Source organism: Ceratotherium simum, chromosome 20, assembly GCF_057802395.1.
Source record: "Ceratotherium simum simum isolate JZ-2026a chromosome 20, ASM5780239v1, whole genome shotgun sequence".
Classification (NCBI taxonomy): Eukaryota; Metazoa; Chordata; class Mammalia; order Perissodactyla; family Rhinocerotidae; genus Ceratotherium; species Ceratotherium simum.
In genome coordinates, this window is record NC_141919.1 from 21,850,528 (window position 1) to 21,875,475 (window position 24,948).

Genomic DNA, 24,948 nt, shown 5'->3' on the forward strand with positions numbered 1-24,948 from the left:
TGTGTATATTTGTCAGAGCCTCCTGTTCCCAAATTACAAACTTATAAGAGCAGGAATAATGTTTTATGCATCTTTTTGCTGCACTAAGAACAGGACCTTGCATAGAGTAGTTGTTCAACCAGTGTTTGCTGAATGAATGAACAAATGGATGGATGGATGAATATATTTTCAGGCTGCTGGACACACATGACTCCATACTGAAAAAAACAGGATTTTTAAATGAGAATGACTTTGCATTTGAACTTCAAAGTTAAAGATCATTAATAGTTCAGCAACTTAAGAAAAAATATTTTCTTACCTAGAGCTGACTAAGCCCAAGAGTGCATCTCATTGTGTGGACCAGCACAGAGTGGAGTAGTGAATGGATGGCCGTCATGGACTCACTTTAAAGATGATGACAACCAAAGATATAAGGCAAATCGTATTCCAGGGCTGACGAATTTCATAACTAGTTCTTTAGAATCTCAGCTCAAAGCCACCTTCCTATTATTTTGAAATGAAGGTACTTACAATGAAAGACTAGACACCATTTTAGTTTCTGCAGGCTTCCAAACGCAGTTTTGAGCAACTCACCTTTTGTGTTCTATTTATTTAATAAATTTCCAAGGTCACAATAATGAAAACCAGCCCTTGCAAGTGTTCTGAAAGGCAGAGTTATCAGAACGGGGGACCACTGCTGGAGTTTCTCAAACGGCGAAACAAACGAGCAAAAATTCACAACCCTTGCATAAGGTTGAAATAAGGAATTTCTTTTTTATTGGGTACTAAATGTCCTAGCAAGTTTCTGACAGAAGCATAGATAGAAAATGGAAACAAATACCTTACTGGGAATGTTTCCCTGCTTGCACTAATCGTGACTACAGCAATAACGCATTGCTTAACAGTCAAAGTGCATCACATCATCTGTGCAAATGACACGAGAAGTGAGAGTGCCATTCCCAAGGAAGCAAAACGTATGCAAAGAGGTCCCATGCACCGAGTGCCTGGCTGAGCACAGACGGAGGCTGCTAGAGCTGCAACATCCTTTTCCTGGGCAAAGAAAACTGGTTGTGACCCTCTGCTTTCCAGCAGGGTGTCCTCCTCCCCTCCATCTCATCAGGCACATAACTGTACCACCAGTAAGGTTTTCTTCCAGCATCCACTTCATTTCCTACTTTTACAGCATTTCATTCTCTCCTTTTATAGCCATTATAAGCAAGATCTGCACTGTGTCCAAACAAGTGCATTAAAATAGGTCCTTATTGGGAGATAAGACAGCAGACAGAGCTAAAGTCAGAGAGATAGCAGACATGGTGGGATTTTGTCTTTCTAGGAGGAATTAGTGTCAACCCGTGCATCAACCTATGTGATATAATCAAAGAAGGGCCCCAAAACTGTGAAGCATTTATTTGCAGAGTTCTGCCAAGAAACTGCTTTCCATTTGCATAATGAATGGCTGAATTTGAAGGAATGCAGCCAGCTTAATAGCTAAAATAATATTATTTACAAAATAAGAGAGAAAAACACCCTTTGATATGTTTTGTTGAAAGTGTGCCATCGTGATTTGTAGAAAGCTTCAGAAGAGGTGAGAGAAGGTGGTACAGGGACTGTGGGGACAGGAGGGTGGGAGAGTGGGGCATCAGGTGGTTGGTGGGCATAAGGTGGGCTATTAGGAGTTCTACAGCTTTCCTCCATGGGAGACTTGACCTACGAGGAAAAGCTAAATCCTCTTCAATGCTGAGGAGGGTCTTCTCAGGTCTGCCCAGGGGAACCTCTGGCTTAGGGTCAGCTTAATCCTGGCAATGTGCTCTCCTCCATGATTTCAGAACCTTTCCTCACCTGGCACCAATGATGCACAGACGCCATGATTAACAGATTCCTAGGCCACTTATTCTTTCCCAAAAGGGGAGGCTCCTTTGTGTGATAACATATAGATGTCAAATGACAGTGAGGCTTTAACAGACAACTGGAGACCCTGGTGCATTTGGAAGAACTGACCAAAACTCAAACAAAACAGATTTTTTTTTCTCTTTTCCCACCTACCGCCCACCCCCCACCAGCAAACTATCTTTTGTTTTTTCCGAAGTCAGAAGAGGCTCAAACAGGTAGCAAGAAGGTAGGGGTGCCGTGTCTCCCGCCGAGCGCTCTCCTTTGGCCCCGGTGGGCGAGCCTTCCTCCACTCAGGTGATGACGGTGGGGCCCCTCCGGCCGGTTCTCTCATGGATCTGGGAGATTTTCAGCGCGATGGCTATGAGAGGGCTCAGCACGGCCTGGAAGAGGAAGAGGAAGAGGAAAGTCTGTGAACTCAAGTCCGTCACTGGAGAGCCACTGTCATGGATTTCTATTGCAAACATGTGGATTCAATTCCAACTTGTGGCTTACAGGCAGAGTCATCGTGGGCAGGACACCAGTTCTCCGGACCTTGGTTTCCTTCTCCATAAAAGGAACTTGGAGTGGGCAGGGTGGAGGAGCAAGGGGAGAAGATGATCTCCAAAGTCTTATCCAGCTCCCCAAAACATTGGTCTGAGATAGGAAACTGCACAACCCAAATACGGAAGCAGTGGAGCATTTCATGAACAGAGCTTCGTGAATTAAAGAAGTTCAGAACACCCCCCAGTCTTCCTCTGCTACACTCCCTCCCCGCCATGTACACCCCCCCGCCACATGCAGACACACGAACTTGAGGAAAAACACTCATTCTCCATCCTAAGACCATGGGCCTGAAGAATCTACAATCTAGATGTTTCAGAGAAGACAGACCCATCCACTGGCTAGTGTCGCAGAAATAACTGCTCATTTCTTCCCACCAAATAATGTGGTGGCTCATGAGGCACCTCAGTGTCCCCTAGAAGGAGGTGGGGTGGTTTCGAGGCCTAAGGAATAGGTTCTTGGAAAGGCAGAAGACATGAAGAAGAGTAAGAATCATTTCTTGCCCTTTAGCTGCTTGTCATTTCATAGAAGCGAGGCATTGTTTTCCCAAGTGTGGAGCACATACTACTCAAGATGGTTTTAGATGGTTCAGGAGATTGTTTTAGATGGGGCATGGACATGGTGTTACTTACAATACATGAAAAAGTCACTCGATTTTGGTGTGTCCTGAGTGGAGGCAGACACAGGGCAGTCCTGAGCCATAAGTGAGCAAGCCTTGTTTGGAGGGACCTAAATGCCAGGGTGGAGTGTAAGGATTTAATTCATTAGGCAAGGGGACATGCTGGGGTTTTTTGAGCTAAAAAGTGACGCTGTCAGGGCTGTGCTTTGGAAAGATTGCTCCAGCAGCCAGTCCAGTAGTTAAATACACTTATGGTTAAGTGTACTGAATCATCTTCTCTATAGAGATGACTAGATGGAGAAGCTCAGATATAATCTTGGAAGCCAGAAGGAAGACGAAAATCTAGAGCTATTTCACAACTGCAGAAGCAAGTGGTGCCTCCCTCTGGTTCCACATCCATCAACTCGAAATAAAGAAACAGAAGGGCTTCTTTTCCTTTTAAAACCCAACTGGTGCCCAGAAAAATTTCCTACTGGCACATTTTGCCAGGCCATGTTCCACGTGATGCCCATATAGGGGCATCAGTCTCTTTAAGAGCCAAGCACCCATTTTGTATAGAAGTTAGATTATTAGCTTTCGTGCCTCTTTCTCTCTTTCCCCTTCCCCTTTTTTTCACTATGTAACTCTTCATTAACACCTATAAAAGAAGTTAAAGGAGCACAAAGAAAGAGAGTGAAGTTAAAATCAATCACTCTAATGAGGTCCTGGAGGAGGAATAAAGATAAACTTAAAATAACCTATCAATTTAAGAAAATGCAGAGAAATTGAATTTGAAACTTCAAGAACTGAAAAATTAAAACATATTTTGTTTTACATCATTGTGATTTTCAACATGAAGGATTTTCTATTCCATATCTTTAAGTGGTGATACCTATTGGCAAGAGGATGGGGAAGCAGAGTTGTAACCGATACCGCAAATATTGCAGTTCTCCTGACGGATCTCCGCTTAACTCTACAGATGGACTTGTGCGCCCCGTTTCTGCTGTAAAACATCCTGATTGACGTCCACAGCACAGTGGATGCCTGTGACCAACAGATCACTCTAATACGCTCATCTACTTCTGCCTCCGGCAGTTGAGTTATACGCTTATCAGGAGTCAGTTAAGTTCGTTCCTAAATATGTTAATGCCCGTTGTACCTGTTATTGAGACTAGCCAATTATTAAATAATATGGAAACCACTGACATGTGAGTATTAACAGGAAGAGTTCTCTCTGTGAAAATGAGGTTGAATGTTTCGGAAAGAATTAGGTAATGGCGATGAGCTAATCCTGTCAAATTACTTGTGAGTGGGATACTGTAAAATATTGGGGATTGTAAAATATTCTTTCTTCAGATGGTTTCACGAGTGTCTTTAAGTTCCCACTGTACTATAAAGACATTAAAGGTGAACATTACAGAGGATGAATTATGAGTGGGAATCTTTTAAAGAAAGTTAATGACAATGCCAAACAGTTTGCTCATATTCAAAGAAAAAATCTTGGACCAACATTAAAAGATTGGCAAATGAACATAAATTTATATGTTTTGTGCTAAAAATACAATGGTCAAGATATGTATGCATTTAATTACGTCTTTTAACTCTCTTTCTAGATTAATGAAGCAAGCACTTGTCCCTTGTCCTGATCATGTCAAAGAAGAAGGCTTCAATGATAACTATGCAAACTGAAGGGAAGGAAACACATTTTTGGAAACTCCCTGTGAGGAAGACCTTGAGCACGGGGACTCCGACCTTGAGCACGGGGACTCCGACCTTGAGCACGGGGACTCCGACCTTGAGCAAAGAGCCCCAGGCCAACTTGGCACAGAAGCTGTGGAGCCACCTGCCCTCAAAGGACCGCGAGGGTTTGGGAAGAAGGACATCAGTGACGATCACCACGGACTGAACACTAGTGAGGTCCTTTCACCCATTTTCCAGGAACCCAGAAAGTCTTCGGATGTTTGTATGACCCTAGGGAGTTCTGAGGAGAGGTCTCTAAAAATGCCCAAGACAGAATTTTCTGCCAGCCTTGTGGAATGGGAGCTTCATGTCATAATTAATTTAAGGATCATAAAGTAATGTATTTTTCTTGCCTGAGTGTGTAAAGTAAATATATATGCGTTATACAGTTACACCATGAGGGCAGGAACTTTGTCTATTAGGACTTAGAAAAGTGCCTGCTACTTAAGAGGTATTTAATAAATACTGGTGGAGTAATTGAATGTTATATCAGTTTGATGAAAAGAAGATGTTGAGGCAGATAGAGATTTCTGTGGCCACTCACGAAGGGCACTCCAGGCGAGTGGAAGGGTCAACAGTACCGGATTTTTACTGTCATGTTTTCTTTAGAAACCACAGCTTTCATACATGTGAATCTCGGACATTTCTCTCATACCATCAACCACGCATCATGAAAAAGAAAAGGAGAAACTTTTTCCTAAAGCAATTGGAAAGGCCCTCGGCATGGGGAGTGAGAAGAGGAATTAAAAATTAGAAGCCTGCAGATGTGAGATTTCTGAGGTAGAACTGGAAACACAGAGGCTGAGAAGCAGAGAGGAACATGGAATGATCTAGTTGGATTCCTTCACATCACAAATGAGGAAAGTAAAGCCCAGAGAGGAGACGTGACTGGCCCAGGATCACATGTCTGTCTGGTGGCTGAGCTGGATAAGAATATACTGATGCCTCCTCTACGGCTCTTTCCATCATACAGTTCTGAGCATGAGACCTCTGAGTGACAAGGGAAAACCAAGCAGACAAAATGAGCTTAAGGGGGATGAGTGAGAGAAACAGTGGAATCATCATCACACTGTACCAGACAAGTCCCACATCAGATGAGGGGTCCAGTAGGACTGACCAGCCATCCCCACGGAGCAAGAACAGGTAGATAATAGAGAGAAGAACACTCACAGTTATGTGAGCACAAGATGACACCTTGTGAATAAGAAATAAACTAATAGAGACTTTAATCAACTAGGAATATAGCATCTTTTTTCTAATTCCAGTGTTCCTTAGAGTGCTTGATATAGCTTTTCTACACTCGAAAAGTAGAAAACAATGAATGCTCATCTTGCTGAAAACCAAGTCAGCAATGTTTCCATGCAACAGTACTCACAATATGGCTCCAGTGTCTTTCCTCCATCTTGGAGGGTCGGGTGGATTGTGCTGTCATCTGGAGTTAATAAGACTACCAGGTTAAAGAGGGAATTTAAGTCTATCTCTATTTAAAATGTTGATATTTTGTTTATCATGGATTTTTTTTTTGCGTTGATTTTGATTTTTTAAAATATTGCATTACAATATTTATCTTGATTACTGAGCTTTTTGGTGTCCCTGCCTTAAATTTTGTACCTGGCTAACCTCACCCTAATCCCTGCCCTGCACTGTTCATATCCCCTGAAAGGACAGAGAAGGTTTCTCCTTTCACTTTCTTTCCTGTCTTCTCTCTTGCTTCATGTTGTTGTTTTGATCCATATTCATGTAAATTAGAGCCATAAAAACAAACCCTTACAAACTGGACTTCTTACCCTGACAGGGGTAGATAGGAGAGGTGTAAATGTTTTCAATGTTGCAAGACTCAAAGTAAATAGTTAACTGATTTTCAGAAAAAAACAAAACCCTAACCAGAAACACAATCACTTATGAAGCAAGATTTGTCAGAATTTGTGGAGGGAACCCACCGCTGGGCTGGTTTTGGTGAGGAGTGTGCATTAGGAGAGTCAGGGAAATATCGGTGTAGGGAGGAGGGTGTGGGGATGACAGTATTTATCCTAGTTCATGGTTTGGGGCAGGTAATACAACCCAGAAAATGCAGATCACTCAACAACAGAAAACACTGACATTCTGATGTCAATAGAATAGGGATTTACAACAAATGACACTTTCTCCTAATTCTTAGGGGCAACTTGCATCAACACTCCCACTTTGGTTAAATCTGAATTACCTGACTTTCTCTCATGATTTCATTCAAACATTTGTTTTTAGTCCATGTGATGTTTGCTTAGTCTAAGATAGTGGTTCTCAAACTTGAGTGTGCATCAGAATCACCTGGAGGGTCTGGTTAAATGCAGGTTGCTGTCCCCTCCCCGGGAGTTCCTGATTCAGTAGGTCTGAGGTGGGGCCCAAGAATTTGCATTTCTAACAAGTTCTAGGTGATTCTGACGTTGCTGGTCCAGGCACCACACTTTGCGAACTACTGCTCTAAGGCATGCTGATTACTGGGCCTGTCAAATGCTTTGCTCCAGCTAAAGGCTAGTGTGCCTTGTTCGTATCACATGATTCCACTCCCTGCCCATAGCTGATTGGACCAGAACTGGGTCCCTGACCTATAGGCAGCCAAACCATAGGTTGGCCAGTGACCTGCCACATAGCCTGTGTCAAAACTTGAACCAGCTGATCAGATTGCTTCCCACAGGGATTCAAACTGGTAAGTAATGAAGGAAGGAGGCAGGCAGCTAGCAGTGGTAACTAAATTAACCAGGAAGTTATAATTAACCAGGAGGGCATGGGCACCACGGTAATCCAGGGTTATGAGAAAGCAGAGATTCTGAGAAAGATGATGAAAAATTATAAGAAAAGAGAAAGAAAAATTAAACAGAGCAGAAGGAAATCACAAAGAGTTGGTAGAGAGAAGAGTGGCATGAATCCCAATAATTTCTAAAGTAAAGATCTGTTAACGCCTGCTAGGAGGCCCTGAATCAACAATTTTGCTAGAGGTCTCATCTCTGAGACCTGGCCCTACAACAGGACCCACTTGGATTTCTTCAGCTAACTTTGGTCTCTTTGTGCTCTAAAATAAATCAAATTTTTAAAGCAAATTAAAACAAAATCACATTAATAAAATTAACTCGTCTAAAGTATGTTTTTCTTGGATCATTTGAGGGACTGTCATTGTCCAGCTTTCTCCCACCAGTGAGAAAAAGCTTCCTTTCTTATAAAACCTCTTGCACACTGTGGGAGATCAAGATTTGGCCACCCTGAAATATATCTCTTTACCTTGATTGTTTTCTCTGATGGACATTTGACCTCCCCCACTAACTGCCAAAAGAATTTGACATAGTAACTCCTTCCTGGAACAGATCTTCTATCTGATCGCTGTAATATATAATGTAAAATAGATGTTACAATAGGAAAGGCACCAACAAGCACATCTTATCAGAAGTTCTGTCTCTCTGGCCACATTCTCTGGATGGCCCTGCGAGGAGTTGCCAGACAAACATTTACATTTATAAGGGAAATCTCCATGTGTAAAGGTATCTCCCTCTCTGTTTTGGGAAGAGGGGGGATGACCTCATTTCTAGAAACTTATCAATGTGGAAAGTGAGGCCTTAAATCTGCATAATAACCTTACTCTTGTTTACAGTGCTTTAGTGGCAATCTCCTGTAACTGACTCCCCCCACCCCCAACATCCTCTGTTGTTGGCTGAACATGGTATTTAAGACGAGAATTTCTGCTATTGTGTTGAGAAACGCAGTGTCCCTGGTTTCTCCCATGTATACATGTTATTAAACTTGGTATTATTTTCTCCTGCTAACCTGTCTTGTTAATTATTTGGCCAGCCATAAGAACCTTAAGGGAAAGGGCAGAGGGGGCTTCTCCTTCTTCCCCTACAACACCAAAATGAATTTTCTCACCAAATCAGCTCATAGCCCCACCTTCCCCTCTCTGCTGCTAGCAGATCCCACTAATTTCTTCATCAGCTGGGTTGGAAGTGCTCTTTGGTGAGTCTTTCCCTCTGTTTCCCACATCCAAGCAGTTGCCAAACTCACTGATCATGTTTCCACAATGGCTCCCATCCACTCACTCCTTCTCAGCCCATTGCTCCTTCTTTAACACAGTCCCCTACCACCCTTGGCTTGCAGGAGTCGGCTAACTGTTCTCAGCCTCACCAGAGGGAGCTTTTAGGAACCCAGACGTAAAAGTCTTGGATGATTTCCCAAGGGTATGGTCAGCCACTTTCAGCATGGCTGTCGGATTCTGGACGATTGGGTCTCACCCTCTCTGGTAGGCAGAATAACAACCCCCCGCCGCCCCCCCGCAAGCTATCATGTCCTAATCTCTGTAATCTGTAAACATGACCTTATTCGGAAGACAGGGTTTTTGCAGACATGATTAAGTTAAAGATTTTGAGATGAGGAGAGTCTCCTGGATTTTTCAGCTAGACTCTAAATGCAATCATAAGTGTCCCTAGAGGAGAGAGTCAGAGGGAGATCATGTACCACACACACACAGAGGAGAAAGTGATGTGAAGACAGAGGCAGAGATGGGAGTGATGTGGCCACCAGAAGATGGAAGAGGCAAGGAAAGGATTCTCTCTTAGAGCCTCCAAAGGGAATGTGGACCTGCTTACACCGTGATTTCAGAATTCCAGCCCCGCGAACTCTGAGAGAATAAATTTCTGTTGTTTTAAGCCACTCAGTGTGTGGTATTTTGTTACAGCAGCCAAAGGAATGACTATACTCTTCTTTACCTCAATTCCTCCTCAGTCTGCTGCCTCCTCCTTGGCTTACCCCCTGCACCCCTTGAACAGTGATCTCTCAGCCTGAGGAGCCCACGCTCTCTCTTCCACTTTTACAAGTTTATTCTTTCTGTTTAGAACAGTGTTGCAATCTCACCCATCCCTCAAGGCCTCCTTCACGAAATCTCTCTGACACCCTCACTCCACCCTGGTGGGATCTCTCCATTCTCCGAACTCCTCACTTGCTTCTCTGTTGATTCCTTTTTATCTTGATTTACAGGCATTTGTAGGATTTTTTTTTCTCTTCCTTTATCACACTTCAACTAAACTCTAAGCTACTAAAAGGCAAAATTTTTCTTAAATGTGTCTGTTTGCCTCACAATGTATGTCTTGCCCATAAGAGTTGCTGAAAAAAGAAAAAGTCTTGGGTTTGGCAATTATGTTCTCGAGTGTTTAATGCAGTGGGTGATCTACTGAGAAACGACCTTATGCTTTGCACCCCTTCATCAGGAAGATTCACCAGGAAGAGAGGAAACTACCCATCCATTCCCCTACCTGCCTGCTCCTTAACCCACGTGAGAGTCCAGGCTTTTGTGTTTTTTAGGCCAGGATCTCTCTCTGCCTGCGAAGGGTCAGGGTGCTTCGGTGGTTCTAAGGAACACTCCACGCTAATGTGGACAAGGGGTTCAGGCTTCATAACCCAGCTGAAAGAAAAGGAAAGCTCGCCAATCAAGAATGCAGTAAAGGGAAAAGGACTCTGAGTTCTGGAAATGGTGGGAACGCCCTGGGTGCAGCGCCGTTGAGGAGGGAGGGAAGCACTGGGAGAAGGATGGCCTGTGGGCAGTGGCAAGGCCTCTGCTTAGAGCAGTGCCCCAGACAGATGGCAGGGACAACACGCAGAGGTACAGCAACCACAGAGACCTACACTCTTCCCCAGGACAGCATGCGCCCTCGCCCTGCCTGCATCCCAGCTGGGCTGTCTTAGATAATCTGGAAAAGGGAGGGAGCCCCAAATGGCCACTACTGAGCTTCTTGCCAATTCAGACAGGGGTCACTGAGCTAGAGATAGTTTGATCCATATAATACAGAAATGCGACATTTCTTGCATCCCAGGAGTCGTGGAGCAATCCATACCTGATAATGATTATAAACTTGGAGTCATCCTCTGGCTTTGTTTCCAATACATCTCAGGGTTGGAGAAAGTTTCTGATTACACTGCCCTTCAAATCTGGAGACTCACACAATGTAACAGAGAGCCAAGCACAGGGATCTGTGACCATCCGGGCCACTTTATACGGGCCCTGCCAAGGGGGTTCGTAGGGGTGGAAATCTATCCCAAGCACATCTCAGAAGATGACAAGGGGCTACATCTTCCCAGAGGATGGGGTGCCTTTGTCTTCTCATAAAGACGCCGTCCACCAGCCTCATTGTCCTGTGCATTCCCGTGGAGGGTGTCTTTTTCTAATATGCACAAAGGTGCCCTATATGCTAGATACCACTTTGTTTAAAGTAGCCCAGATTTTAGGTAACAAAAATGACTAGCTATTTTAAATCCATTTGGGAAGCATCTAGAAGAGAAATTATTGCTGAAAACAAAATCAAATACATTTTTGCTAACAGCAATTAAGTGAAAATGCTAAACACTGCAAACATTTTGCTCTTTATTATAATACACACAACCAGGGTCTTAAGTTTAACCCCCTTTCGTGTAATAAATCTATCTATCTTGATCCAAAATGGACCTAAAATTAACCAAACTATAGAATATGAAAAATGACTATAGATAAATCGGAATTCTGAGCCCAACACTGAGGGAACCCATCAATCTTGTCAATATCAGCACACAGGCCTCCAGAAAAGCTCTCTTCTGAGGGGGAGAAGCCATTCCAAGATATAAGCGGATGAAAGACTCCCAAAAAAGTTCAATCAAAGCAAAAACTAAACTAGCATTTTGGGGACACCAAGACAAGCTTAACAGAAACCACATTGCCCGGGCAGGCTTGGCCTCCCTCTCCACCACCCTCCCCATTTTTGCAATTGAGTTGGGACTTTAGGAGGTGAAAGGCAGCACTTAGGTTGCAAATCCAAAATCAAATAGAAGAGTCATGAAGCCAATTTTCCCATTTATTCAAACGTGAGCTCTATTTGGCTCCACATTCAGAAGTATTGTGTAGGGATGGAGAAGGGGAGAAAGCAAAGGTGCCTGCCAGCATCTGTGGGCACACCTGAAAGGCATTAGGCAGGATCTCAGTGCCCTTGTCCTGTAGTGCAAACACAAACCAACCCGCAAGAGTTTATCTCTTTTTTACCCACTCATCCATTGGTGGACACTTAGGTCACTTCAGTATCTTGGCTATTGTAAATAACATTGCAGTGAACATAGGAGTGCATATATCTTTTCAAATCAGTGTTTTTATACAATGAAATATTACTCAGCCATAAAAAAGAATGAAATCTTACCATTTGGGGCAACCTGGATGGACCTAGAGAGTATTATGCTAAGTGAAATAAGTCAGACAGAGAAAGACAAATACTGTATGATCTCACTTATACATGGAATCTAAAAAACAAAACAAAACAGAAATAGACTCATAGATACAGAGAACAACCTGGTGGTCACCAGAGAGGAGGTGGGTGGGGACTTGGGTAAAATAGGTGAAGAGGACTAAGACATACAAACTTACAATTATAAAATAGATAATTCATGAGGATGTAATGTACAGCATGGGGAATATAGTCAATAATATTGTAATAACTTTGTATGGTGACAGACGGTTACTAGACTTACCATGGTGATCTTTTCCCCTTTCCTCTCTTCTCTCCTTCTATCCTCTCATTTGCAACCAAAAACATTCAAAAGAGAGGGAAATGACTAATTGGTTCAGATCACCACAATTTCCGTGTACCCTCCTCTGCTGTCTCTATCATGTCTTCATGTTTCTCTTCACAGGCTTCAAAGGTTTCCTTCATGTGGAATACACTTGCCAGTTTAGAAGGAAACTAGAGTTGCCCACCCCCCTCCCACCACTTACAAAATTGTTAGAAATATAACTCCAAGGTTGAAAGCAGAGGTTAATAAAAGGACAAGTGTCTCTCTCGTTCATGTTACTCAAAGGACTCTCCTTGTAACCATTTGCCCCTCTTTTTCCCTCTGGTCCCTAGCTACTTCTGAAGCCAACATCTAGGTTATCAGTGCTCAATGTCATTTTCTAAAAACTGGATTCTCATGGTTGGAACAATAATATGATTCATCTTGGCTTTCTGCATATGGATCCCAGAAGCCTTGTTCTTAGAGATGAATGAAAAGCATCAACAGAAGTCTCCCAATGATTGGTCAGCAGACTGATACCTGAGGACGAGGTAAGAATCACCTGTGTTGTGGGCTGCCATCATGGAGACGCTATTTCACTGAATCTAGGGACCAGGCAGGGAATGTGTAGCCCTGACAAGCTCCCGCAGTGATTCTGAGGCACACCCAAGTCTGGAACTACTCTTATAAGGTGTCATGCTACTCATTCTGGAAGGGGCAGTGCAGAATAGTGGTTACAAGCATGGACTCTAAAGCCAAACTGCCTGAGGTCAAAGCCTAGCTCTACCCTTTATGAGCTGTGCAAGCTTGGGTAAGCTACTCAACCTCCCTGAGCCTTCATTCTCCTTACATGACATAGGGAACACTTACCTTCTACAGCAGTGCCTGGTGCACAGGGAGGGTGTATAAGCATTGCTGTCATCATACAAACCAGGGGTTGAATTGGACTAACATTGGAGCACCTTCAGTGCAACCCACAAGGCTAGATTGGGGCATGCAAACTGGAGATCCAGTGGCCACTGGATCCACTCTACGATCTCTTATTTTTGCTGGCATAAAATTAGTATATGTACTTTTAAATATGAATTGAATGCCTTTAGATGGCATGCCAGTTTTAATCAACAACCTCCTATTGGTTTAGGCCCTGCTGCCCTAGTCACATTGTTGAGTTATCTGCCTGTCATTTAAATTTCTGACCCCAGGGTTTGCCATGGGGTGCATACCCAGCAGTGACCGTGCCATGTCACAGGAAGCTGGCAGTTGTAAGTGATGTGGCGGGTGGGGGTGTGTTGGTGTGAGGGTGGTGCATACCCACAGGGTTGCTCCTGAGTGTGGCTTCATGTAGGGAAAAGACCTATGGATATAGTACCAGAAAGCTCCTGACAGAGCTTCAAGGCGTCCTCAAGCCAGATCTTACATGCCCCCCACCCTGCAAGGGCACCTGGGTTTTATGGCTACACAACCCAGGGCCCAAGATGGAACATACGCCAGGACTATGGGGTATCCCCGAGGACCGGTGATTCTAAGCATAGGTGGTCATGGATTTTTCCTCAAGGCGCACTTCAGGATCATGAAAACAAGCCTGGAACCCCAGCCAGCCTCTCCATACCTCCTCCAATGTGTGGTCTCCGCTGGACTTTTCAATTTGGTTTCTGTAACAGAATCTGAACACAGTCATACACTGGTTCACATCCATCCAAACTAGCTCACCTTTATACCCTTCCAAAAGGTTAGTTACAAATATTCGGTTTCAAAGCCCTCAGAGGTCTAGGCTCAGAAAGACTATCCAAAATAATAAATTTAAGCTCCGCTTCTTTCAAGGAATTATTTGATCACTGTGGTAGTCCTTAGTGCCACACACCAATAACTAGTCTTCCTCTCCTCCCTGCCAGGGAAAGCTGAGCCTCCAGGCCCTCTTACGGTCAGGCAGGGCCCTTTGACTATTTCCACCCAATGGGTTAAGAGTGGAGGAGATGTGGTCACTTTCAGCCAAAGCTCTTCTTCTCTTTCACAGTAACCAGCAATGTTCCAGATGCCTGTTCCATACACCTGGACCCTGGAGGATGAACAACACAGAGAAGAGCACCCGCCAAGGTAAGGTGAATATATAATGTGAATAAGCCACTCAGATTTTGGGGTTGTTGGTTACCATGGCATTATCTAGCCCATCCTGACTGATGAAAACACTACTCACTAACATGAAGTGGGAAATGCCATTTCAAAAACACTTTCCAGGGGCCGGCCTGGTGGCACAGCAGTTAAGTGCGCACGCTCCACTGCAGCGGCCTGGGGTTCGTGGGTTCCGATCCCAGGTGCGCACCGACGCACTGCTTGTAAAGCCATGCTGTGGCAGCGTCCCATATAAAGTAGAGGAAGACAGGCACGGATGTTAGCCCAGGGCCAGTCTTCCTCAAGCAAAAAGGGGAGGATTGGCATTGGATGTTAGCTCAGGGCTAGTCCTCCTCGCCAAAAAAAAAAAAAAAAAAAAAAAACACTTTCCAAATCAGGAGGTACTTGGAAACTCCATGTTGCTGAAGCATCTTTTGCTTTTAGACATGGGGGCCATCTTTATTATATTGGATATTCTGAAGCCAATTTAAAGGATAAGGATGGTGTAGCTGTTTTAAAGCACGGCTGCAAATTCTTTGGAATTCCTCCCATTAAGAGCTGGGGTCTATTCCCCGCTTCCCTTGAAACTTGGCAGGCTTGTTCAACCAACAGAGTTCAGCAGAAGTGCTGTCATGGAACTTCTGAGCCTGGGTCACAGAAGGCCCTGAGGGTTCCCCATACTGCCCTGAGCAACCCTATGCGTAAGAAGTCCAACTATCCTGAAGCCAAAAGGCACTAGGCATGCATGTGAAGGGGCCTCCAGAAGATTCCAGCCCCCAGCAATTTGAGTTACTCCCAGTCCTTCCAGTTTTCTCATCTGAGACTCTAGACAGCATGGAGCATCAGGGACAAGCCATCCCACTGTGCCATGTCCAAACTCCTGACCCACAAGGTCCACGTGCACCCTGAAATCATTGTTGTGGTGCCACTAAGTCTTGAGGTGGTCTGTTAAGCAACAATAGCTGACCAGAGCAAAAGATAAGCGGTATAAACAGGGTTTTAGGCTGACTCATTCCTTGACCATTCATTAGGTTGGGAAAGAAGATAAAGCCTAAGTGAAATGGGTGACAATATGGTATGTTGGTTGAACGCATGAATCAGTTGGATTTAGGATTAAATTCCACCTTCAGCACTTACTAGACAAGATTCTTAATCTCTCTATGTCTCATTTTTGAAATTGGAATGCTAATAACAGTTTCTGCGTCACAGGGTTGTGTTAAACATGAAATGAAAGAACACATATAAAGCACTTAGCAAAGTGCCTGTCACAGAGTAAACACTCAATCAATGGTAGGTATTAACAGTATTATTATTAAATGTCCCCAGTCAGTTTTAAATCATGATGTTTTCATTGCCTAATTATTTACAGGCATCACAAAGCAACTCTCAGACATAGACTCTGTTTGGCTGGCTCTTTTCCCTGTGGACCAACAATTAGAATCCAGATCTGAAGGCCGTACCCTGTCTGCCCTTAAATTGCCACTAAGCCACATTTCAGAGCTATTCTTGCAAATTAGTGTTAATGAGCATAGGGGAAGGGATCTTTTTCATATCATCACGTGGCAGGGGGTCCTCCTTCTCGATGCATTCCACAGCTGACAACAGCATTCAGAAACAGGCTCACACAGTTGTTACCAGGCAGGTAGATGTATAAACAGCATGGCCCTCAGCAGCATCACCAGCCCTGCCTTCGTGGCTCTGTCACTGAAGGCTGCCAGGAGGCCTCAGCCTGTTAAATATGCACCTGGCACGTATGAACATCACATACATTCCTGCTCTTGCCTGAGCAGTCTTGGAAGCTAGAAAATGTTATGTTTCCTGGCTGACTTTAGGTCACAGGCAACAGAATTGGCTCCACAGCAAATTGATTTACCAGCTTGCAAAAGTCAAAAGGGAAAAGGAAATGCTTCCTCTTGCCTCATCTATAGTTTGAGCCTTGGGTTCTGAAGTTTTGATTCTTCTGTAGCAATTTTTAATAGCTGATACTGAGTACTCACTATGTGCCAAGCACTACTCCAAATTCATGTATTGAGTTAATCTTCATAATAGTCTATGAGGTAGGTGGTATTACCCCATTTTACAGATGAGGAAACTGAGGCTCAGAGGCATTACATTACTTGCTCAAAGTCACACAGCTAGCACATGGCAGAACTGGCTCTGGTCTCAGTCAGTGCTTCGATTTGAACCACAAAGCTGTGCTGGTTTCACTACCCTAGACTGCCCTTCTACTGAGGGAAAAGTTTTCATTTTCTGAAAGTTTAAAAAATATTTGTCTTTATGTCTTTACTATAAGAGGTTTCCATGTGCCAGGGACACTATTTGAAGACTCCCTTTTTAAGAATTGTGAAATATAGCAACCACAGAGAAGTGGATAAAAGTTACACACTCGAATTATATGTAAAGTTGATGATTTGCTTCTGGAGCCCCAGCCTATCTGAGTTCCAAATGAGCTCATCACATTGTTCTCCCTAGTTAGCAAGAAACACAGTAAGCAGACGCAGCCTTTATTCAAGATTTTTCTTTAGCTATGTTGTTTATGAGATTAAACAATTTCCTTTCAATTCCTATTTGCAGAATTTTTATGATGAATAGATGTTGCATTTTATCAAATGCTTTTCTGTATCTACTTTGTTATTACTTTCTAACTTGATTGCCCTTGTGAAAATACTCTGTATTGTCCATTCCTCAGTACATAGTTAAGTTTTATACATGTTCCCTGTGGCATGAAAAGAATTTATATGTTGATGTTGTTTGTTGTAGTGTCTATGCATGTCCATTAAATCAGGTATGTTAATTATGTTGTTCAAATATTCTATATTGTTACTAATTTTTGTGTCTACTTGTTCTAATAATTACTGAGAGGGGTGTTAAAATATTCCAGGACAATTGTGGATTTCTCTATTTCTTCTTAAAGTTCTGTCAACGTTTTGCTTTATAAATGTAAAATTGCTGGGTTTTCCTGGGGGAATTAAACCTTTGATCATTTTGAAGAGTCCCTCTTTATCTTTAGCAATACTTTTGACCTTTATCTGAAACAGATAGAGCCAAATTTTTGGTTATTATTTGTAAACACAAATATTTTTGTATATAAAAATAATATTTGGTTATTATTTTTCCATTTTTTGAACTTTCAAATTTTCTGTATTTTTGTTTATGTGTCTCTTATAACACACCTATATTTATCTTTTTTAAAACTCCAGACTTCGTCTTTTCCCTAGAGCATTTAGTTCATCTATATTTAAAGTAATAATGAATATATTTGTGTTTAAACCTACCATCTTATATGCTTTTTATTTGACCCAACTGTTTTTCTTTCTTCTCTTGGATTGATTTTTTTAAGTTATTCCATGTTTTTCTCTCTTTGTTTGGAAGTTATATCCTTTTCTACTGTTTTTTTGTGATGGTTACCTATCCCTTATGACATAAATCCTTAATCTATTAAAGTCTAACAAAAATCTATACCTTTACTTTCCTCCAAGATATGCAAAGATCTAAGCATACCTTAACTACAGTTACTCTCATGGTCCTTATTACTATTGTGGTTGTATATTTTGATTCACTATAATATTAATATGATAAATATTTTTGACACCAGGAGACATTACTATTAATGTTTTATATAGCCAGTGTTCATATAAACTAACCCCTATTTCCAGATTTTATTTGCTTTTTATTCCTTGCTGCTTCTCTGAGGTTCCATGTGGGACAATTTTCTTCCTAACTAAAGAATATCCTTGAGAATTTCTTTTTGTGTGGGTCTGCTGGTAGCCCAATCTCTCAATTTTTTTTGGTCTAAAAATGTCTTTATTTTGCTTTCATTTTAGAAAGATAGTTTCTAGGCTGTCAGTTATTTTATTTCAATCTTCTGATTTTCAATGTTGCTGTTGGAAAATTCGTTGTCAATCAAACAACTTTGTCTTTGGTTTTGTTTTTTTTTGGTGTTTGTCTGATTTTCTTCAGTTTTAGTCTGATGTGTCTAGATGGGAATTTATTTTTATTTATCCTGCTTGGGCTTCTAGAACCAGTGGATTGATTTCCTTAATTAGTTCTGGGAAATCCTCAGCTATTATCTTTTCAAGTTTTACCTATACACTCATCACTCTCTCCTCTCGAGATTCCAATTAAATTATGTTAGACTTCACTGTATCCTTCATGTCTCTTCCCCTCTGTTCTATATTTTTTATTGATTCTGGTGCCTGTTGCTTTGTCTCTTCAAGTGCCTTCTAATCTTTTACTGTTTGCTGGCCATTTTGCTTGAAAAATTACTTATATAAATAACTTGAGACGTGGGATATTGTTAGCTTCCTTCGTCTCCTTTTATGAGACTCATGAGGGAGCTAGTAGTTCAGAGCCATGCAAACATAAACCTCGGGATTACAGTCTGTACTCTACCTTTGGAATGGTTCTCTTCAAGTTTACAATCTAGAACAGGGCTTGTTATGCCAGTATTTCTGCCTTTGGTGAGGTCTTAACTCTAACCAATTTTCCTTCAGCCACATGAGCCTGCCACACAGGTCTGTCTTAGCTGCCTCCTTTGGTTATTCCTTTGGGTAGCAGAGGAAGGTGGTAATAGACCAGGTTCTCCACCCGGACCTGACAGCTGTCACCTACACCCTGTGTAGTTCACCAAAAGCATCTGTTCTTGGCATCTCTCCTGGACAAGCAAATGCGCCAAGATGGAAAGAGCCCTGGCTCATCTCCCTGAGCTCCAACCTCTTTCCTATTTGTGTTACTATCTTATAAGATCATTGGTCATTGACGCTTTTCAAAAGATGCTTTCGTATATTTCTTTCAGCTTTTTTCTTTCCAGACGGAGGGTTAGTTTGAATCACCTAGTCCACCATTACTAGAAGCTAGAAGTCCTTCACACAGGCTTGGGTTTCTTTTGGTCATCATTTTCCTGCCAATACTTAAAAATCAAATTTCATATGAAAATCCAGACAATCTGGCACCCTGGGCTCACATATTAAAAAGGCAGTAATTGGAGAGAGTGAATGTCACCAAAGTTCCCACCATGCCCTGCTATCTAAACTAGCCCAGTCGAGGACTTGTTGCCTGTCTTGGTGGCGTCTGAATTTGCCACCACTGTACAAGCAATAATGTAGTGGAAGCAGCAAAATGATGTCAATATTGATGAGTACACATACATTTTACCTGGATAGTTACATATCCAGGGACCTGGACATTCTACTTTAAATTTTCTCTTTTTTTTTGAAATAGATTCTCACTACAAGGAGCTTGAAGACTGTGATGAAGGGCTGGCAGATTTGCAAGAGGAGCCCAGAACACTTTGGGAGTGAAGGGACTGAGAGCCTTCCTAACTTCTATTCCCTGAGACTCAAATTCTCAGCATGGACTGAGCTGGCTGCGACTAAGGCACAAACTATGATCCAGGAACTATCTCTTCTCAACCCAGCCCTCCCGGGGGTCCTCTGGAGCCTGGCAAAGCAGCTGTGCAAAGGAAGCCACAGAGCAGAGATGCTGAGACCCCAGCCCATCCTGGCTGAGAGGAGCCCTGAGAGAATGGGTTCTTTTCCTCTCCCACCTTGAGGAACTGCCAAGGCCCAGGCAAGGATCTTCAGTGGTCAGACGGTGGACGCCCAGCCCCACCGTCTCCTTTCAGGCCCACCCACGGAGATGCCCATGCTGGGGTGGTGATACCGCTTCTCCAGGGGAAATGTTAATAGTCTCTCTGCACTTCCCACAACTGTCACCCCACAACCCCACTTGATACAACCCATTACAGGTAGCATTGTGGATTCTCCAGCTTCTAGAGGGTACAGCCTTCTAAGGGGCGACTTTTGAGGACACAAATGGAGGTAGAAAGCCTGAAAGAGTGAATAGACTTCCCCCTACTCTGCAATTGTGGGGCTCAGGGGTTGCATCTGAGAACACTCTCAGAGGATGGGTTGGGTGCATTAGTGGTACGCCAGACTGAAGATGGGCACCCTGATTGCTATAATTTATTTTTCATAGGTGGGTGCACATCCCCATTTTTTTTAGTAGCACATAGTATAGCACCCTAGTTAAGACCATGGGCTCTGGGACTAGAGTCTAGATTCAAACACCAGCTATACTACTTACAAATAGTAGGTCATTCAAATTCTCGGGGCCAAAGTTTTCTCATTTGTAAAACATGGATGGATGAGGACCTACCATATTGGATTGTGGCGAGAATTAGATATAACACACATAAAACACATAGCATTCTACCTAGCCAAATATAGGCAGGCACATGATACATGCTAATGAACACTATTATTATTACTCGTGGAAGCCTGGCGTGCTAGAACAGTGGGGTGGATGTGAGAGAACCAGCACTCTAGCCTCTACAGGCTGATCTTTGGTAGACAGTCAACAACCTCTCTGGCTTCTGCTTCCTTGCCCATAAAACGAAGTTCCTATTATCTTTTCTGATGGAAGGCCAGATAAAAAAAGATTAAGGATATCAGCAGTGTTCTCAGCTCTTTGAGTGAAAGATACCCAAAGGCTCCAATCAGAAGGAAGATCACTCTGAGTCAGTGGGACGCCCTCAGCCCCGGGAAAGCCGGCCTGCCTTTGCCTGCCTTTCTGTTTGTGTGCACCGGGGCCCCATGTCTCCAGCAAGAGGGAATGCAATCAGCTTGCAGTTGGACAAGACAATGCTGAAAACAGAAGGAACAGTTGTCACTACCCTTGGAACACATTCCTGAAGGGTGTATCAGTTTCTAAAGAAATTAGTTAGCAAGGATGGCTACATGGAGCGCGAGTAGCAGGAGCAAACTGGAAAGAAAGACAACTTCTGCTGGGAGGCCGCCTCAGGCAGATGGCGGGGGCAGTACAACAGGAGAGTCATTAACTCCAGGCCCTAAAACAATAGAAATGAGCCCTCTACTCAAAGAAAGATTCTTCCCCATGATATAAAGACCATTAGTGGAATTTATGGATGGTTAATACACATTTTATGCAGTGAGGGAGAGTTGCGTACACTTTGACAAAAGATCATGTTCTTTCATGGACTTTGCCTTTAAGACGCAGCTGCCAGATAAACCTTAAGTATTTTAAGTATATTATTGACCTTTACCTTGTAATTGAAGTCGTGCTAGACTGTCTACCCACAATTTTAGCAAGCCTTCCTATGTTGGTAAAATCAAATTAAAACTTGCTTTACTTCATCCCCAGGTTATTTGGAATCTCTCAGTTTGACCAGTATAATTATGCGAAGAAAACACAGCCCCAACACTGCGGAGTTGATACTGAGGTATGGTTTCTATGGAGATGCAAAATGAAACTGATTATCTTGTTTCTCTTTCTGTTAATTTTTCTGAGAAGCAGAAACAGGTCTTCAAAGGTCTTGGGACATTTGTCTGGGCTATCTTCTGCACTTTTTGTAATTTTCCAGAAGTAGGAGGGAATAGCAGAGGCCAGTCACCCCTATAAATCCTTCCTCAAGGGTCAGCATTACAGGGATTTATCTGGTCTGGAGGGAAAGTCAATCTTGCTCAGCAGATGTGGAAATAAGGATCGTGAGGGTTGTCAGCACAGGAATTCTCAAACTTGAATGTGCACACAGATCACCTGGGAAGCTTGTCAAAATGCAGAATCTGATTCAGCAGGTCTGGAATGGGGCCTGAGACTCTGCATTTCTAAGAAGGAACCAGGTGATGCTGATGCTGCTGGTCCAAGGATGACCCTTTGGGTAGCAAGAATTTAAAGTGCTGACAAAAACAGTATAAATTATATCTGCTTTTAAACTTTTTATTGAACCTTGCCCATTACAAGAACGATGAGTTCAATAATGACTGCAAATGCCGTACAATATTAGTATGAAAAATATGCTAATACAAGTCGAGGTCAGTGGCTTGATTCACCGATATAGAAATGCTCATGTGGTCAAAGACAGTCTAGAATGTACAGCTGGAAAATCTTAGTAAATAATCAAAGTATCTTAGCTTTTGTTGAACACCACACTGACCATCCTAACTGTAATTCCTGAGGATGTTACTAAAAACAAAGAACGAAAAGCAACAGCAGACTTGTTGCTTCCAAGGGATGTGGGGCTCCCTGGGGAGTGGGTTTGAGGGTCACTGATAAAGCAGCTGAAATGCAACAGTGCCTTGTTACCAGCTCCTGGAAGCCCATTCATCGTATTCACCAGAATACGATGCCCAGGTGCTCCCTGGCTTTGTGCAACTGCATTCCAATACGCATACATTCCAAGTATTCACCAGGCTCTCTCACATTTTCCTTTTTCCATCCCATTTCTCCACGAGTTCTTGCTTAATCTTTCTCCTTTCTCTTCCAACACAGTTATAGTGCTACTCATTTGCCAATCATTTGTATGCAATTGTTTTAAACAGCAAAAAGAAGGAAACTTCCTATAAGAAACCAAAAAGCTTTGGGGCCGGCCCGTGGCTTAGCGGTTAAGTGCGCACACTCCACTACTGGCGGCCCTGGTTCGGATCCCGGGTGCGCACCGACGCACCGCTTCTCCGGGCATGCTGAGGCCGCGTCCCACATACAGCAACTAGAAGGATGTGCAACTATGACATACAACTATCTACTGGGGCTTTGGGGGAAAAAAAAACAAGGAGGAGGATTGGCGATAGATGTTAGTTCAGATCCGGTCTTCCAACAAAAAGAGGAGGATTAGCATGGATGTTAGCTCAGGGCTGATCTTCCTCACAAAAAAAAAAAAAAAAAAAAAGAAACCAAAAAGCTGAAACAAGAATTTAATTTCATGAATGCAAACACGCTCTAAGACATTTTCCTTTCATGTGTCGTTGCAAACAAAAGCCAGGGAGTTCAATCTCAGAAGGCCAATTTTGGAGGTTTCCAGAGATATTTGACACTTTTTTCTAATACTTTAAAATTCATCTATATACACAAACACAAACATGAATACAAGTGTAATTTTACATTTTACAAAATGTATTGTTTAGCCGAACTCATTTGGACGTATGCTTCATGAATGTGATCAGAAATTGTGCATAATGCTCAAAACCTATAAGGCAAGGGTCAGCAGATCACAGTCCTCGAGCCAAATCTGGCCTACTGCCTGGATGCTGTAGAGCCTGTGAAGTAAGAATGGGTTTTACATTTTTAAATGGTTAGGGGAAAAAAAAAACAGAAGGAGAATATTTTGTGACATGTGAAAGTTATACAAAATTCATATTTCAGTGCCCATAAATAAATTCACTAATTCATTTATGTGTTATCTGTGGCTGCTTTTGTGCTACAATGGCAGTTGAGAAGTTGCAATACAGATCATATGACTAGTGTTATATGTTGAATTGTGTCCCCCCCAAATTCATATGTTGGAGTCCTAACCCCCAGTACCTCAGAATGTGACCTTCTTTGGAGATATAGTCTTTACAGAGGAAATCAAGTTACAATGAGGTCATCAGGGTGGGCTCTAATCCAATATGACTGTTGTCTTTATAAGAAGGGGAAATTTGGACACAGGCACGCATAGAGGGAAGATGATGTAAAGAGTTACAGAGAGAAGACAGCCATCTACAAACCAAGGAGAGAGGCCTGGAACAGATCCTTCCCTCACAGCCCTTAGAAGGAGCCAACACTGCCAATGCCTTGATCTTGGACCTGTAGCCTCCAGAACTGTGAGACAATAAAGTTCTGTTGTTTAAGCCACTCAGTCTGTGGTACTTTGTTACATCAGCCCTAGCAAACTAATATAGCAAGCAAAGCCTAAAGTATTTACTATCTAGTGCTTTACCAAAAAAGTTTGCTAATGCCTACTCCATTGGACTAATTTTTTGCATTTAATACTTTGAAATCAGCAAGCACATGCCTCATAACCAGCAACAGAACTCCACAAATCCCCTCTTCAATGAGCCTACCCCTGGTCTCACACCCACTCTAGGCTTTAAATCCTTTCTCTCTGGCAAATGAGCTGGGAACAATCAACCAATTGCACATTATCTTGGATAAAATAGGATTATTTAACAACCCCAACTCAGTACCTCTTGCTTCAAGCCAGGAGGGCAGCAAATTTGTTCCACAAGCTCCAAAGATTCTAAAGGATGGGAGGAATCAGAGAAGGAGAGGAGAATGGAGAGACAGGTAGAGAATCTCAACTTCATTTCTGAACCTTTCAGTACAGTACGGTATATCTAGAACACCATGTCACCCTGGCATCCTCTTATAAGACCAAGATCTATAGAAGCTGCCAGTTCTCTTGGGACATCTCCCATAGATCTAGTTGGCCCTCTGAGAATTTAAGGGAAGAAGATAAGACAGGTTAATTCCATTATAAAACAAATTGCTAATTAATCTGAAACTCTTTGATCCCTATTTGATCAGAAAACTGGTCTACATTACTATTAATAAAAATAATGGCAAGAACAATAATATTAATGACAACTAACATTTATTGAGCACTTTTTATGTGCTAGGCATTGTTCAAAACACTTTATATGAATTATCTCATTTAATCATCACAACAATCTTATGAAATAAAAGTATTTTTATCCCCATTTGACTGATAAGTAATTCAAGCTTAGAGAAATTAAGTTACCCAAGATTACAGAACTGGAGAATGGCAGAACTGGGCTAAAGACCAAGGA

At 42.6% G+C, this 24,948-nt stretch overlaps 1 protein-coding gene across 1 annotated transcript in view; it reads right to left on the bottom strand.

Annotated features, from left to right (window-relative positions):
- Nucleotides 1-728: 728 nt before the first annotated feature.
- PGM5 (phosphoglucomutase 5) overlaps nt 729-24,948 on the bottom strand; it is a 176,938-nt gene continuing 152,718 nt past the window's right edge. Inside the window, exon 11 of the mRNA XM_004440642.3 lies at nt 729-2,249. Coding sequence (XP_004440699.1) covers nt 2,160-2,249 — 90 coding nt within the window. The 3' untranslated portion in view covers nt 729-2,159. The remainder of the gene's footprint in view (nt 2,250-24,948) is intronic.